The sequence below is a fragment of the Propithecus coquereli genome, unplaced genomic scaffold, assembly GCF_000956105.1.
Source record: "Propithecus coquereli isolate 6110/MARCELLA unplaced genomic scaffold, Pcoq_1.0 Scaffold13, whole genome shotgun sequence".
Taxonomy (NCBI): domain Eukaryota; kingdom Metazoa; phylum Chordata; class Mammalia; order Primates; family Indriidae; genus Propithecus; species Propithecus coquereli.
In genome coordinates this window covers 97,117-115,366 of record NW_012137191.1, presented here as the reverse complement: position 1 = coordinate 115,366, position 18,250 = coordinate 97,117, and the positions used below count along the sequence as shown (strand labels likewise).

At 38.8% G+C, this 18,250-nt stretch overlaps 1 protein-coding gene across 1 annotated transcript; it reads left to right on the top strand.

The window, feature by feature from the left end:
• Nucleotides 1-3,264: 3,264 nt before the first annotated feature.
• Nucleotides 3,265-4,203, top strand: LOC105805476 (olfactory receptor 8S1-like). Its single transcript, XM_012638383.1, has one exon. It carries the CDS (start codon nucleotides 3,265-3,267, stop codon nucleotides 4,201-4,203), a length of 939 nt encoding a protein of 312 aa, XP_012493837.1.
• The last annotated feature ends 14,047 nt before the right edge of the window (nucleotides 4,204-18,250 follow it).

Genomic DNA, 18,250 nt, shown 5'->3' with positions numbered 1-18,250 from the left:
TATCTTTACTCAATCTGTAGTTTGCTGTTTCACCATCTTAATGCTATCGATGAATAGAAATACTTAATTTTCATTTTAGTAAAGTCCAATTAATCTTTTGTTTTAAGAAATAACCCACAAAGAGTAAATAATAAAAATTATTCATCATGTTTATTAAGGCAAAAACCACTATAACACTTTCACTATACATTCTTCACACTGAAACACATGCATACATACACATAATCAAAGATGTATATATATATATTTTTAATGGGGAACATAATAATATGGAATTTCAAGGAACTTTTACAATATACATATATATACATGTATAAATTCTTAGATATATCTATGAATAAATGTTCTAATCAAAAAATAAAAATAAGAAACTTTAAATTCTATATTTATTAACAAAGAAAGCAAATGTTTTGGAAAAGTGGATTGATTATTCTAAACTTCCTTAAATTGTATTTATTTTGCTTAATTAATAAATTGGCAAGGGACAGTAGGAAATAACTCTTATGTCAAAATAGTCTAGTATGAATGAAACTCTTATACCTCATTGTAAACAAATAAATACAAATTTTCATTTATATTACAGTTTATTACTAATTAAGACTCTAATAAACTATTAAATCTATGCTTCCCTAAATACTCCCAATCTATGACCAATCCAACTGTAACAGGTCCCTGTGTAGCCATCAAAATGTATCCATCTCAGAGAAAATAGATTTGAATAGACAGTTGACACAAATGACTATGCTTATGAACTTTTCATTTTTTAAATTATTTTATCAACAAATCATTTTTCACAATAAATTTTAATGGAGATGATTTCAGCTGAGAAGTACCAGAGAGAAGATCAGTCCTTAGAGTGTCAACTGAAAACTATTCCTTTCCTGCTTGGGGAACCAGTCAAATAACCCTTTGGCCACTCTCTCTCTTTCAACTCCCAATAGATTCCAAAGATTTAGATTTCATGATTATAGGCTATTGCATCAAACCACACATTCTAAAAACCACACCTAAAAGATCCCCATTGGTCCTTAATAACAGTCTATGTTATTAAAAGTTCTTTCCGACTAAATCTGGCTTCATATTGTGACCATAGAACACAAAAGCTGTTGTCCCAACCATCTTCTGGGACAAGGGCAGAGAATCACCAGAATGTGTAGCTGAGACATGCTGTTAGAAACAGGGAAAACTAAAGGATATTTTAGACCCCACCCTATGGCTGTCTAACTTTATTAGTGTAGCATTCAGTAAAACATTTTATCATCAGTAGGATTTTATAAACTCAATCATGATACAAGATTTAGAAAGCAACCTTCTCCAGTTCATCTACATTTTTAGTAGTTGCATCTAAATAAAAGTCCTGCAGCCAAGTTGGACAGAAGGTTGCTTTACTGGACCAGATGTATAGGTAAGCTGTATTTGGGCATGAGAAGGATTTTGAGACTGAGTTTCTGGCTAAAGACTTAATTATTAAAGATTCAGATGTCTCCCTTGACTGGGCTTTGAACTTACCGGAAATGCGCAGGACCAGGAAACTGACTGAGCCATCACAATAAGTCCTATGAATGACCCAAGGTCAGACTAAGGGTTAGGGTTATAGCTGGACATTGTGGGACATTGTGTGCTTCAGTGTTCAAGCAAATAGAGCATTGCTGTAATCAAGACCCGAAGACTCATGAGATACATACTTGAGAGACATGAACACATTCTTGCCATGAGGAAGAAATTTGGGATATGAAGACTGAGGACAGCGTCTCAGGGTGAAAATCAGAAAGTTGATTTAACTATCTGTACAAGAGAGAAATATAAAGGAATGAATGTCCTATTCTTGTTTTTAAACAGCCTTCTGTGAGTATGATCAGAGAAAAGTTAGTGGGAGGGGAATTCTTTCTACAGCGTAGGGATTACTAGCAGCAGATGCTTCCAACAGAAGCTAGGTTTTCAGAGTCCTACAGGATGAATTCCTAAACTTCTTTGCTATATTATCTGAGAGAGTGGTCCAGAATGTGTAGTACTGAACAGAGTCTTCTGTCCTGGCTGCTGCTACAGTCTATTCAAGTATTTTTGTGTCATGAAATCCTTTAAAGTCTTCCTCTTGCTTACTCATCCAGAGATTCCAGCGCTTTCTGGGATACACATACATCCTAGTAATGCTATTGAAGATCTCCCTAGGTGGCTACATGAGTCCCAACTTATTTCTTTCCCACTTGTCATTTCTGAAGTCTGGTAGCAATACCTATTAAGAGGAATTACATGCCCTCCTTTCTAAGTGATGACACCCACAGTAATTGCAAAGTGATTTACCCTTTTAAGAGACAGTCTCCACTCTAAAATAATTCCCAATTTTTCTTCTGAAGTCATGAGCAGGAATGGGCTTCTACTGGTAGAGATTTCAATGTGATTTTCTTATACCTCTCTTAATAAAGGCACAGAAAGTAATAATAACAACAACATTAGCAGCAACAACTTTGCTCTTTGACAGTGCTTCACTCTACAGAAGAATTTATCTGAGTTTTGCTTAGACTTACAATCTCAAGAAATAATTATAATAATAAACATTTAATGAATAGTTAGGAGTAGGTGGTTTTAAAGCACTTTATATATAATCTCATAATTAATCCTTAAAACTCTACATGGTACTATTATCTGCATTTTATATAGTAGGAAATTGAGGTACAGAGTCTTATGTGTTTTGTACGAGTCATTTAGGTAATCAGTGGTACAGCTGGAATATATGAACCTAGTCTGATGCAAAAGTCCATGTTAGCCATTGGTCTATGTTGCTCAATTACACTCAAGGCTTAGCTTTTCAAAACCATCCATATTTTACTAAACATGCCTTGACTTTTCTCAGTCCTGAGCTTTTGAACATATTATGCATGACAACTCATTATCCCCTTGACACTCATTTTTCCTAGGGCAGTCATATGCTTTCCAAAAATATTTGTTCAAATTTCCCAAATGTAATGTCATTTCTGAACCCTTGTAAATTAAAATTTGAGCTCCCTTTGTATTAATTACACTGCTATAATTTCTTGTTTTTATATCCATTTTTTCAATGGACCATTCAAAGAGCAAAGGCCACATCTCAATCATCTTTATGTTTCATATGACTAACACAAAACCTAGGCCATAGCAAGAGCTAAAAATGTTTATTGAATAATAGTGATATAATAAGAGAATAAATACATTGAGAAATTGCTTGGGGAGTAGTAGAACCTTGGCTGTCATGAGTTTTATATTAATTCTAGGAAACAGCCTTTGTAAATGGCTTTAGGGAACCACAGCACCATCACTGAGTTCCTCCTCCTCGGGCTGTCTGCTGACCCCCATGTCCAGGCTCCGCTCTTCGTGCTGTTTCTGGGGATTTACCTCTTGACCATAGTGGGAAACCTGATGCTACTGCTGGTGATCAAGGTTGATTCTCATCTTCACACGCCCATGTACTTCTTCCTGAGTCACCTCTCTTTTGTCGACCTCTGCTTCTCTTCAGTCACTGTGCCCAAAATGCTGGAGAGCCTCCTTTCCCAGAGGAAAACCATTTCAGTAAAGGGCTGCCTGGCTCAGGTATTCTTTGTGTTTGTCACCGCAGGGACAGAAGCCTGCCTTCTCTCTGTGATGGCCTATGACCGCTATGCTGCCATCTGCCACCCACTGCTTTATGGACAGATCATGAGTAAACAGCTGTATATGCACTTTGCGTGGGGTTCATGGGGACTAGGCTTTCTGGACGCACTCATCAACATCCTCCTAGCTGTGAACATGGTCTTCTGTGGGGCCCAAATCATCCACCACTACAGCTGTGAGATGCCATCTCTCCTCCATCTGTCCTGCTCCGATATCTCTAGGAACCTCATTGCCTTGCTCTGCTCTACTCTCCTGCATGGGCTGGGAACCTTCCTTTTGGTCTTCTTATCCTATACCCGCATTATCTCTACCATCTTGAGCATCACCTCTACCTCAAGCAGAAGCAAGGCCTTCTCTACCTGTTCCTCCCACCTCACTGCAGTGATACTTTACTATGGCTCAGGTTTGCTCCGCCATCTCCTCCCAAACTCAGGTTCCCCCATAGAGCTGATCTTCTCTGTGCAGTATACTGTAGTCACTCCCATGCTGAATCCACTCATATATAGCATGAAAAACAAGGAAGTGAAGGTAGCTCTGAAAAGGACTTTGGAAAAATATTTGCAACATATCAGGTATTGAATTAAAATCATAAGATTGTGGAAAATTGGGATAAAGCTGCATACAAGACATTGGATAAGTTTGCAGTAATAAGGAGTACTTACTTCTGATTTCCTGCAATGTCTGGTACTACAAGCTAAATTAGCAGTGCATGACAGAATGGCACAAAGTTACTATAGGGAGGATAATTCACTTTAATCCCTCTTAGAGATAAAGCCAATTATTAAATTATCACCTTAATCTAGAAAGTTTTGTTATAAACATATTGATTCATTTTTCTCATTCTAAAATATTTGCCTCAGGCTTTGCATTTAGTAAAATCATTAGTGTCATGAATCTATGATTATTTTTTATTTACTTTGGGAAATACACTAAAAGCAATGCATTTAATAAGAATGTGGTGTCATCTGTGGGCAAGAAAAGTCATGCATAAGAGTTCATAGGGATAAAGAAAGAATTCCAACAGAGTGGCCATAGAAGACAGGCATCAAGAGCTAAAACAAATTGCAGAGAGAGAATCAAAATACTGAGGCAGAATTTAAATTCAGATAAAATTTCCAAGAACTTTGCTATATGTGCAGCCTGGGGGCCAGATCTCCAATTTGAGAGGCTGCAAGGAGGCTCTGTGGTTCTAGAAACCTCATTTCTCACATGGTCATCATTCACTTTATAGGAGATTTATATTTTATCCAAATTAGCTGACCTCACCAGTGTGTCTTTTCATTGTAGAGGGCAGGCTCTGTACCCTAGACAAGTAATCTTGTTTTGCTCACATGACAAGTAAATCCTGAAATCACCTTTGTCTCTCATCTTTCAGCTGTTAAACGGCTGGTCACTGTTTAAGGGCAAGTGGTTTGCTGGTTATAAGGCCGTTACATCATTTATATAATAATCCATTTTTACCTATAAAACACAAATCTTTTCTCACTGCGCTTCTGTTTTCTTTAAGTTATATTTAACAATTGTCTAATTTACTGTAATTACCTGAAAAGGGGCAAAAAAACTAAGTAAAAATCATTGAATTTGTTTAATATTAACTTGTACTTTTCTTAAGCTTTCACAAACTCACTTTGTTCTAATTGTGATTTATAAAGGCTTTCATCCTCATCTGGCCATTGATATCTCACAAATGGAATCTCCTCTCAGTTGGTACTCCAGAAAACTAAGCACATTATCATCCTGCACACACAGAAGGATATTCAAGGCCTGCTTTGCTTTCTTTGACTTAAGGTAGGGCCCCAGTTAAACTCCCAAGGTCAAGCTTCCAGTGGTGAAGGAGAATGCAAAGAACTGAACCCTAAGAGAAAGTTGCTTATAATCAGCACACAGATGTCACAGGATCAGGATGGCAGTGATTGAGAGAAAGATATCAACAGTCTCAGTCAAATTCCTTTTAAGTAAAGGACATGGGATCATAACTGCATGAAGACATTCTTACAATTCTAGAGGTTCAGCAGTATTCTCCCCATTAGAAAGAAAATGCCCTTGAACTTTAATGCCCACGATGTTACCCCACTGCTTACTACACTGCCTTTCCGGTGAAAAGATCCCGTATAGACCTTAGGGAAGCTCTTCTTATTCTCTCAAGGGTTTTTATGCTCTCTTGGCCTCCAGAAATTTGAGGAGACCCTGGCTATACATTGATTTCTCCAAGAGGTATAAGAAACTGGTGACAATCCTAGCATATACCTGAGTGCTTATTATTGAGAGATTGGATTTATATGGAATTTCTCAGCATCAATTTCCTGGGTACACTATCCTCTTGGCAGGCCTGAGGACTCTTCCTATGAGACAGGTGACAAAAAGGGCAACAATACATCAGAGACTAAGTCATGCAAAGTAATAATTCATGCTGAATTTTTCAATATTACCCTGGTTATATTATGTTCTCTGCTTTTTTACTATTAAAATCTTTGTGAACTAATATCACAAAAAATACAATAAGCAATTATATTATAGAAATAATGGAAATACAAACTCACCAGCTAAAAGGAAAGTACTCTAAGATTTGTATATATGTATATATATATATATATATATATATATATATATAATTAAGATTTCAAACAAAGTGACTCATGAAGGTTGAAAGTTTTTAAAACTTGTGCTAAGATCTAAACTAGAAAATGCATACAAACAGAAAGGTATAGTTGTCAGTCAAAATTGAATCCAAAGCAAAAGAAAAAATAGACAAAGAATCTAGCACAGTGGCCAAGCATGTAGTAAGTGTTCAGCAAATATTTGCTTGTTGAATGAACATCACTTTCAAATTTTGAAGTCTACAATGCACAATGATGTCTACAAGCCACAAAGAAGATATAGCAACTGTGAACTTTAACTGCTCAAATCGCATAGCATAGCATAAAACACTCGAGAAAATAACAAGGGAAATGAACAAATTAACAATAATGTTGAAAGACTTTTACATACCTTTTATAGTTCCTAACAAATTAAACAGACAAAATAAAAGTAATGGCAAGAAAAAACAGGATAACACAACTAATGATAATGTTCTAATAACAACATATCTAACTATATACCCTGCAAATCAATATCCATGGAACATTTATAAAAACTGATAAAATAAAAAACTTCATAGAATTCCAAAAAGTAGAAGTGCAACAAATCAAATTCTGTCTTATAATGTGATAAAATAACAAATATGTACCAGATGTACATGGAATAAACAGAAACCAAAAGAAACACAATCATTTGGATATTTTTAAATACTCCAATAAAAATATCAAAGTAAAACTCAAAACTGAAAATTAAAACTAGGAATAAAATTAATGAAATACTACATATCAAAACATATCTAGTATGACCAAAACTGAACATAAGATGCATAGTTATAATTACTCATATTACTGAATAGAAAATGAAAAAATAAAGTAATAATAAATAAATGATTCCAATTTGCAAGGCCAGCAAAATTAACTTTAAAAATCTGGGGGAAATCTGAGAGTAACATCAGCAAGATGATAGAATAGGACTTTGCAGCACTTGTCCCCTCACAGAAACATCAATTTGAGCAACTATCCATGTATAAAAATGCCTTCAAAGAGCTAAGAAAGCCAGGTAGAGATTATAGCACCTGGATATAACACAGAATTAAGAAAAGCCTCATTGAGAGTGTAGGAAGGACAGTTTTACATTACCCGATTCTCCCCTCCCCCAACCCTAGTCAGCCAAGCATGAAGAGAGATACCCTTCTCATGTGAAAGGAGAGAGGAATGAGCACTGGGCTTTGTCTCAGACCCCACCACTGGACCTGTGCCGTAAAATCCAGCACTGGCTGGCCCCAGGCTCCAAGCCAGTCCCCTTGGTGCCAGGGTCCAGTTCTGCTTCAGCAGATCCAGGATATAGACCCACTCAAGAAGACCCTGGTACCAAGCCAGTCCCCACAGACCGAGTCTACAGGACCACCCCTTGAAGACTCAGGCTCCAGGCCTGCCCCTGTGGACCAAGGAACCAAGTCCACACCCACATATTCAGGCTCCAAGCCAGCCCCAGCACAAGGCCAGCCCTGGGTGGACTCAGGCTCCAGGCCCATACGAGTGGACCCAGGCACTAGGTCCATCCCAGCACCTATCCAGCCCCTGCAGACTCAAGCTCAATGCCACCCCAGTGCCAGTTCAGCTCCCATGAACCCAGGATTCAGGCCAGTCTCTGCAGATACTGGCACTAGGCCACCAGATCCAATCAACATGTACACTCATATGGATCCAGGCTCCAGGCCCAACTTCACAGACTCAAGTGCCAGATGTGTTCACCTAATGGCCCAGACACCAGGCCAGCCTGCCTGAGTACTCCAAAAGCAAGCCCACCTGCTGAACATGCCAGACAGCCTACCCAGGATCTCTGGACAGGCTGACTGATGAAGGACTTTCCCAAACAGACAAAGCCACTGTGCAAAGATAATAATCAGTCTCCACTTCTTCAAATGTGCAGACACTAATGCATAACCACAAGAATCAAGAACAATCAAGGAAACATCACTATTCCAAAGGAACAAATGAAGCACCAATACTTTACCTTAAGAAATGGAGAATTATGGCCTGCCTGGCACAGAATTCAAAATAATCATCTTAAATAAATTCAGTGGGTTACAAGAAAATAGAGATAGACAACTAAACAAAATTAGGTAAACAATACAAGAATAAAATTAGAGTTTCAAGAAACAGACAGAAACCGTGAAAAAGAACCAAACAAAAATGCTGCCGCTAAAGAACACAATGACTTCACTAAAAAATTCAATAGAAAGCTTCAATGGCAGACTCAATCAAGCAGAAAAAGAAACAATGAGCTTGAAGACAGATCATTGGAAATTATCCAGACTGAAGGACAAACAGAAAAAATAATTAACTAGAATGAGGAAAGCCTACAGAAATTATGAAACACCATTAAGTAAGCAATTAAGTGAACTTACATGGGTGTCTTAGAAGGAGCAGAGGAGGAGATAGGGATTGAAAGCTTATTTAAAGAAATAATGACAGAAAACTTTTCAAATCTGAGGAAAGATATAAATACCCAGGTACAGGAAGTTTAAAAGTCTTCAAATACATTCAATCCAAATAAAACTACACCAAAACATAATCAAACTGTCAAAAATCAAAAACAAAGAGGATCCTGAAAACAGCGAGAGAAAAGAAGCACATTACATAAAAGGGAATTCAAAATAGCTATAGCCAGATGTCTCAAGGGACACATTATAGGCTAGGAGAGAGTGAGATGATATATTCAAAGTGGTAAAAGAAACAAAAACTGCCAACCAAGAATACTTTACCTGAAAAAGTTGTTCTTCAGAAATGAAAAAGAGATAAAGACTTTGAGAGACAAATAAAAGCTGAAGTTTATCACCATTAGACCTGCCTTACAAGAAAGGCAATAGGGAGTTCTTCAATCTGAAATAAAAGGATGCTAATTAGTAATGTGAAAACATATGGAACCAGAGAAGACCCCATATAGCCAAAGCAATCTTAAGGAAAAAGAACAAATTGGGAGGCATCAATTTACCAAACTTCAAGCTGTACTATAAGGCTGCCATAACCAAAACAGCATGGTAGTGGCACAAGAACAGAGAAATAGACCAATGGAACAGGACTGAGAACCCAAATATAAAACCATCCTTATATTGTCATCTGATCTTTGACAAAGCAGACAAGAACATACACTGGAGAAAATAATCCCTATTCAATAAATGGTGGTGGGAAAATTGGATAGCCACATGTAGAAGATTGAAACAGGATATACACCTATCACCTCTCACAAAAATCAACCCACAATGGATAGCAGAGTTAAACCTAAGACATGAAACCATAAGAATTCTAGAAGAAAATGTTGGAAAAACTCTTACAGACATTGGCCTAGGCAAAGAATTTATGAAGAAGACCCCAAAAGGAATCACAGCAACAACAAAATAAATAAATGGGACCTGATCAAATTTAAAAACTTCTGCACAGCCAAAGAAACTATCACCAGAGTGAATAGACAACCTACAGAATAGGAGAAGATATTTGCATGGCATACATCCAATAAAGGGCTGATAACTAGAATCCATATAGAACTCCACTGAGCTCCATCACATATGATGGTTAGCAGTCCCATGCATATAATCTATGAACTCTCATTACTCTTCACTCAGCTAATCCCAAGGGTCTTCCCAGATAGTCAAGGGGTCCAGAGAAAGAAGGATGAGCTCCTACAGCACTCTGGCATCTGGCAAGGGATGGCTGAGGATAGGAGAAGCCACCTCCTCTTGCAGGTGGAATATACCAGAAGGCCCAGAGATCCATCTTTAGGGAGGGCTCAGTAGCCATAGCAAGTTTGTGGGGTGCTGTTTCCATGATCCAAAGCATAATGGGAAGCAGGGTATGGAGGGCCACAGGCCCAGGGTCTGTGAAAGCCTGTATTTCCAAGAGATCTAAGTAGGTAGTCAGTCATTTGTTGTTTTAATGGTGTATAACACAAGGCCACGAGGGACAATACCTTGCATCAGAAGCCCTGAGTCAACTAATGGCAGCATAAGTGGTCCAGAGACTCCAGGAGGCATCACAAAAGGTTGCCAAAGCCTCTACAGTGAAGGAGTTTTTTAACAGAACTAACAGGAGTGCGTGTTGGTTTTAATTGAGATATAGGAATTATCTTGGGCTTCCCCCTTAGGCATGCATTGAAATACTTTTTAAGCAATTTGAAATTTTATTCACTGGTCCACCATTGCAATATTAAAAGGCTGAGTTGCAGCCCCCAGCCAACATGGCCATGTGACATCATCCTCATAAAACTCTTCCTCTGTCTAACCTCCCAAAAATTTTACTTAGAAAGTAAAGACTATAAAATTTCTATATAGAAGAGAGTTGGAGGTAACAATACGGTTGGGGGTGGTGGGTTTAAAGTTCTGTTGGTATAGGAGTGATGTAATGGTTTGAATTTTTGTCCCCTCCAAAACTCATGTTGAAATTTCATCTCCAATGTGGCAATATTGAAAGGTGGGGCCTTTAAGAGGTGACTGGATCATGAGGGATCTGCCCTCTGGATTAATGGGTTATCATGGGTATGGGACTGGTGGCTTTATAAGAAGAGGAAAAGAGACATGAGCTAGCACACTCAGTCCCCTCACCATGTGATGCCCTGTGCCACCTTCAGACTCTGCAGAGAGTCCCCATGATCAAGAAGGCCCTCACCAGATGTGGACTTCTCAGCCTCTAAAACTGTAAGAAATAAATTTTCTTTCTTTATAAATTACCCAGTTTCAGGTATTCTATTATAAGCAACAGAAAATGGACTAAGACAAATGATGTCAGCAATATGATGGATTAGAAGGTCCAATCCCTCATCCCTCCATAAAAACAATAATTTAACAACTACTCACAGATGACAATAACTCTTAGAGAGCTCTGGAGTACAATTCAGAAGTTGCAGCAACCTAGTGGAGCACAAAAAAACAAAGGACAGCTACTATAAGATTGTAGCAAACATTTGACTTACATCATCCCATCCTCCAGACCAGCACAGCTCAGAGCCAAGAGGGATCTCCTCAGCCATGACTTCCCACTCTGGTGGAAAAGAAGGAGAGGAGGGTCCCAGCAGCCTTTGCCACAGGATCCAAGCAGCCCTTGCTGCTGCCATGGACTCCCACAGCCTCATCACCAAGGACCCCTGCATCTTTATCCATGCTGAACCCAGCCAGTGGAGCTGTCCAGAGTCCGTACCATTGTGTCCTTCAGAGCTTAAGCCATCACTGAGCTCCTTACCCAGATCTGGGGCCACCACTGGACAACCCTCCACCCCAAGGCCAGAGTCACCACTGTGCTCCCACAAAGCCAAGGCCACTGCAACACCCCCTAGCTTTGGTGCAGCTGCATGCATACCCTCACCCTGAACCTGATGCTACCACAGCCTCCCCCACAACCAAGGTCACCAGAACCAGTGCTATCATGCGCTCTGGATACTAGCACACACACAACACACATGCCTCCAGAATTGGATTCCCCACATGTTCCCAGACTCAATGCTGGTGCTAACACCACCACAATACCCCCGCTCCACAACTGATGTACTTGCACCCAACCATAGGTGAAGATCTTTCCCCACTAAAGATAATCCATAAAATTTGGAAGAGGTGACTAATCCTTCAAATGCACAGAGACCAACACAAAGCTATAATGAAAATGAAAATCAAGGAAATATGACACCACCAAAGGAGCACAATAAATTTCCAGTAACCAGCCCTAAACAAATGGAGATCTACAAATTCCCTGACAAAAATTCAAAATAATTGTTTTAAAGAATCCCAGTAAACTACAAGAGAACACAGACAACTCAATGAAATCATAAAAGCAGTACATGAACAAAACAAAAAGTTCAACAAAGAGATAGAAATCATTTTTTAAAAGAAGCAAACAAATCCTGGAGCTGAAGAATAAAATGAATGAAATGAAAAATGCAATAGAGAGTTTGAACAGCAAATTCAACCAAGCAAAAGAAAGAATCAGTGAACTCAAATACAGGTCATTTGAAATTATCCAGTCAGAGGAGAAAAAAGAAAAAATGGATAAAAAATAGTGAAGAAAGCATACAGTACCTACAGGACATGATCAGGTGAACCAATATGCACACTATAGGTGTTCCAGGTGGATTAGAGAAAGAGAAAAGTGAAGAGAGCTTATTTAAAGAAATAACAGCTGAAAACTTCCTAAATCTTGGGAGGAAAATGGATATCTAGATTTATGAAGCTCAAAGGATACCAAAGATGATCAATCCAAAGAATACTATACAAAGATCCATTATAATCAAACTGGCAAAAGTCAAGGACAAAGAGAGAATTTTGAGAGCAGAAAGAGTAAAGCAACTCATCCATTTCAAGGGAATCCACATAAATCTAACAGATTTCTCAGCAGAAACCTTATAGGACAGGAGAGAACAGGATAGTATGTTCAAAGTACTGAAAGACAAAAAAAAAAACTGCCAACCAACAATACTATACCTTTAAAAAAAATCTATCCTTTAAAAATGAAGGAGAGAAGATTTGGGGAAGATGATGGAGTAGGAAGCACGAGGACTTTGTCTTCCCACCTAGAGAACAATTGCACAAGCAGAATCTGTCTGATGGAACTATTTTTGGAACTCTGGAGTCTATTAAAGGCTTGCAACTTCCACTGGAAGGCTTAGATGGTAAATTGTGGTTAATGTTAGTTAATTTTGGCTCTTAGCACAATAGCAGCTACTTATCCCCCATCTCCAAACCCTGTGGCAGACAGCTATGCCTGTGTTCCAGGAGCAACCTGCACACAACAGGTGGGAGCCAGAGTCGGTAAAAAGAACCCTGTCCTAAATATCAAGAATCTTAAGGCTGGGTGTGGTGGCTCACACCTGTAATGCTAGCACTCTGGGAGGCCAAGGCAGGAGGATCACTTGAGCTCAGGAGTTTGAGACCAGCCTGAGGGAGAATGAGACCCCTGTCTCTACTAAAAATAGAAAATATTAGCCAGGCATTGTGGCACATTTCTATAGTCCCAGCTACTCAGGAGGCTGAGGCAGAAGAATTGCTTGAGCCCAGGAGTTTGAGGTTGCTGTGAGCTAGGCTGACGCCACAGCACTCTAGCCCAGGTGACAGAGCAAGACTCTGTCCCAAATAAATAAATATCAAGGATTTTTGCTCTGATTGCCAACTGTTACTCTCGATCAAAGAGGTCTAGACAAAAAAGTCAGCAGCAATTCTTGTTGTACCTCCCCTCCTTGTGCAAGCCCTTCCCCTTCAGCTAAAGTGACTTCCGCATGACTTAAAGGGCCAGTATTCTCTATGTTTTTCCCTTCATTTTTCTCTTTGTCCCCTTCATAAGACAGATGTTAAATATTAGGGCATTCGAAAGCAACTGCATATGTGAGGAAAATTAGAAAGTGACCACACGAGCCCAGGGAAAGGGGCTGGCTCAGAAAAGAACTGAGAAGACCTTAATTGTATACCTCGGGGTGATCCTTGGCACAGAGGTAGCCTGTAACAATCAAGAAAACAAAACGATAAACAAAACAATAACAGAAAACTCTGAGGAAGGGGAGGATATGATTTCCAGAGCTACCACATTATTAGATTCAAATGCATAGATTTTAACAAAAAGCACAGCATACAACAAAAAAGAAAAGTATGGCCCACTCAAATAAAAAATACAAATCAACAGAAACTGTCCCTGAAAAAGACCTGATGGCAGATCTACCAGACAAACACTTTAAAAATGTCCTAAAGATGCTTGAAGAACTAAAGGAAGATATGGAGAAAGCCAAAAAAACAATGTATAAAAATAAATAGAAATATCAATAAAAAGATGGAAAATCCACTTTTCCTCTCCTCTCAGCCCCTTAACAATCCCTAAACTTTCTATTTTTGTGGATTTGCCTGTTCTGAATATTTCATACAAGTAGAACCATACATTATGTGGATTGTGACTGACTTTTTTCATTTAACATAAAGTTTTTAAGGTTCATTCATATTAAAAAAAAGAGAGAGAGAGAGAGAAAGAGAAAACCACAAAGCAAGTGGGACTACATCAAACTAAAAAGCTTCTGCACAGCAAAGAAAACGATCATCAAAATTAAAAGGCAACCTTCAGAATGGGAAAAATATTTGCAAACCATATATTCGAGAAGGGGTTAATATCCAAAACATATAAGAAACTTGTATAACTCAATACCAAAAATAGAAATAACCTGATTTTAAAATGGGCAAAGAACCTGAATAGACATTTTTCCAAAGAAGATACACAAATGGCCAGCAAATATATAAAAAGATTCTCAATATCTCTAATCATCAGGGAATGCAAATCAAAACTACAATGAGATATTATATCACACCTGTTAGGATGGCTATTATCAAAAAGAGAGAGAGAGAGAGATAATAGTGTTGGTAAGGATGTGGAGAAAAAGAGAACCTGTACACTGTTGGTGGGAATGTAAATTCATACTGACATTACGGAAAACTATATGGAGGTTACTCAAAAAAAATAGAACTACTATGTGATCGAGAAATCTCACTTTTTAGTATATATTCAAAGGGAATGAAATCAGTATCTCAAAGACATATCTGCACGGTCATGTTTATTGCAGAATTATTTATAATAGCCAAGATATAGAAATGACCTCAATGTTCATTAACAGATGAATACAGAAAATGTGATATATAATATATATAACAATACTATTATAATGTATTAGATTATATATTTTTTATATATAGCATATATATATACCTGGCCTAGTAATACCCAGTAATACGCAAGGCAGGGTTGGAAAACCCCAGGTCACGTTGTATCATACTGCTAAGTGACACATAGTGGAGGTTCTGCAAGATATTTTAGTGGGCCTTGTGGTTATTGTTAATCTTATAGCCACAATATGTCTCTTATGGTATACTAAACCCACAAAGGGTCTTATGACCAGGACAAGAGGAAGTTGAATTAGTGAATATTCCATGGACAGTCTTGCTAGGAACTGGATGAGGATAATCTATGCCATGATAGATTTCCAAGAGATAAAGGGCCACACTTGAGGACCAGAGGTGATGAGTTAACATGTGGCACAGGAAACCAGCATAGGACTCAGGCAGTCCACCACTGAGAAGATGCCCCTGGTCACCAACATTACAGTTACTTTAGGGATAGGCCCCAGAGCGTAACATTGTGTCCTGCTAAGAGACAAGAAAGAGAAAATCTTAAATGTGTATAGCTATTAAACCTTAAATGACTGAGAAATCATTGAATTTTTCACTGAGTTCACAATTATGTGACTGGATTAAATTTCTGCATCAGGCATAAATGAAAGCTTGAAAGATAAATTAATATATGCTGAGTATCCCTAACCCAAAAATCGAAAATGCAAAATTTTTGAGCACCAACATGACATTCAAAGGAAATGTTCATTGGTGCATTTTAGATTTTGAATTTTCAAATTACAGATGCTCAAATGGTAAGTATAATGCAAATGTTCCAAAATCCAAAAAAAATCCAAATCCAAAACACTTCTGGTCCCAATCATTTCAGATAAGATATGCTTCACCTGTAAGAGTTATATAAAATAAAGTTATATTTTGCATACCTGAGTCTGTGGCTTAAAAGATTAAAATGTACCACCCATCAAGAAAATGCAAGTTATTATTAACATTACCTTAATTCCCTGAGCCATCTGTTTCTATGAATAGGAGACAGAAATGAGGAACCATCTAGTGTCCCTAAAGATTTTCAGACAAAGTTAGAGGGTTATCTTTTTGTTGTTTGACTTCCACAATCATCAAGCTATATATTATGAAATGCAAAAAGTGTTACGATGCAGTACTGCAAAGATATGGCCTGGTCACACCCATGAGCTGTAGAGGTGCTCAAGTAGTGACTAAGCCTATCTTATATAATAGAATTCGCCACAATCATTGAGGGGAGATGAAGAAGGCCTTGCTCTTACTCTTAGCTGAGCTAATTACCCATCTGTGAATCCTGATCTGAGAGGGAAGCATGTCCTGGCATGGCCCTGCAGAGAGAGGACAACTAGAACTCACTCATGCCAGGCCTCTCTGGACAACTTGCTGTGAGGCAGCGTTTGGCTGTGCCGTTTATCCTTACTTGATGCTATTGCTATGTTGTATCCTTTTCCTGCAGTAACCATAGATTTGTTAGCATTGTTATTTGGGGTCCTGTGAGTGTCCTTTAGCAATTGAACTCTGCCTAACTGCTGCCATTAGTTCAGTTGGTTTCAGAAGTGGGATGAGAAGTCTGTCATCCACCAACTCGTTTTTACTAAAACTATCATCAAGGTATTATTTAGACAGAAAAAAAGGTGGGTCTGATAAAGGGAATGAAAATGAATCATGATGCCAGGTGGTTCTTAAGTCACCCTTAGTTTGAAATAGCACATGCTTTGAAATCAGTTGCTGATAATAAAACTTATCAGTGGAATCTTAAAATGATAAAACCTAAACCTCAGGAGCTAGCGAAATGGATTAATAGGAAACTTCAAACTGGTGGCAGATCCACTTAAAATTCAGTTCCGTGGTTGCGGCATTGAACGCTAGCAAAAATAAAAGCAAGCTCAGATTCTTCAGTTACGCTTCACCCTCTCTGGCCAGGAGATGGCGTCCCAACCAAAGGAACCTGGGCAAACATGGCCTGATAAATTGGCTATACCTGAGACCAATTACTACTAAAAAAGGTGATTCAAGTGGGGCAAGCTGACTGACAATGGGGGGCAAGAAACGAGGAATGTGGGTGATTGTTGAGTGAAAGAACTAAGACATTTTATAGTGTTAAAAGTAGCTCCCTGGTGCGACCTTGTTGAAATGGCTCCTGAGAATTTTAGATCAAGGGGCAGTGTCCTTGTCCTTGAACACCGCTGAATGGAGGAGACCGTTTGCTAGCTCCTGAGGGAATATTTGGGCTTAACCTGGATCTTTGATTGGCTGTTACCTTTGTGGGGCGGTTCACAGGGCAGCCCCTAGTTTACCAGACTGGATCAAGGGAGGAATGTGTCATACATACCCAGATGTGTATGAGCTCCTGGTTCTGATATGTTTCACACAGTTTACTGGTTTCTAATCAAGAGAGAAAGCACATGCTGGTATAGCCGTGCATGGGGAAGACTATAGGAGCGCCCCCCAGGCCTCCCTGAACCCCTTGCTATGAGGCAGGCATTGGCTGTGATGCGTATCCTTACTTTAATGCTGTTGCTACATTGTATCCTTTTCCTGCAAAGCACAGATTTGTAAGCGATGTCGTTTTGGGTCCTTTGAGTCTTCTTTATCAGTGGAATCCTGTCCAACTGTCACCATCAGTACAAAAAAACCTCTTGCCCTCAGGAAATTTGCAGTATGGTAGGAGCTAAATAGCAAGTGTGGGGTCAGCAAGGAGGCCCAGCACAGCTGGCAGGAAGGGTTTCTCATGAGGCACAGGGAGAAATGGTTGATTGGTCATTCAGACTGCAATGAACAAGGATTATTTTGCTCTAAAGCCATAACCAAAGAGACTACTGGAGGTTTTGAGAAGGGGGAAATTAAAAGATATCTAGTTTGGGATAAATTTTATCTGGAAGAAGAATAAACAACTACTCAAGGACTTTATGAAGTCTCTTAAGAACTTGGAAGTGTATGTGTTAACAGAAAATAACTCAAACTCTGTAAAATAATTTAGAGAGTTTTATTCTGAGCCAAGTTTGAAGACCATGGCCCAGAGCCACGCCCAAGAAGTCTTGAGCAAGTGGTCTCACCGTGATTCGGTTTTATACATTTCAGGGAGACGGGAATTATACATAAAGTCATAATCAATACATGGAAGACATACATTGGTTTGGCCCGAAAAAGCAAGACATCTCGAAGTGGGGGCTTACACATCATGGGTAGGTTTAAGGATTCTTTAACTGACAATTGGCTGAAAGAGTTAAGCTTTGTCTAAAAGACCCAGAGTCAGTGGAAAGGAATGCTTGAGTTAAGATAAGGGTCTGAGCACTCAGGAGGTTGAGATAAGCATCTGCTAGGATGCTTGAGTTTTTGTCCTGTGTAGCCATGTGCCTGTTAATGAGTTACCAAGAATATCTC

Bases quoted from the DNA above. Each gene is read 5' to 3' on its own strand.
- LOC105805476 (XM_012638383.1), top strand. From the start codon at position 3,265: ATGGCTTTAGGGAACCACAGCACCATCACTGAGTTCCTCCTCCTCGGG.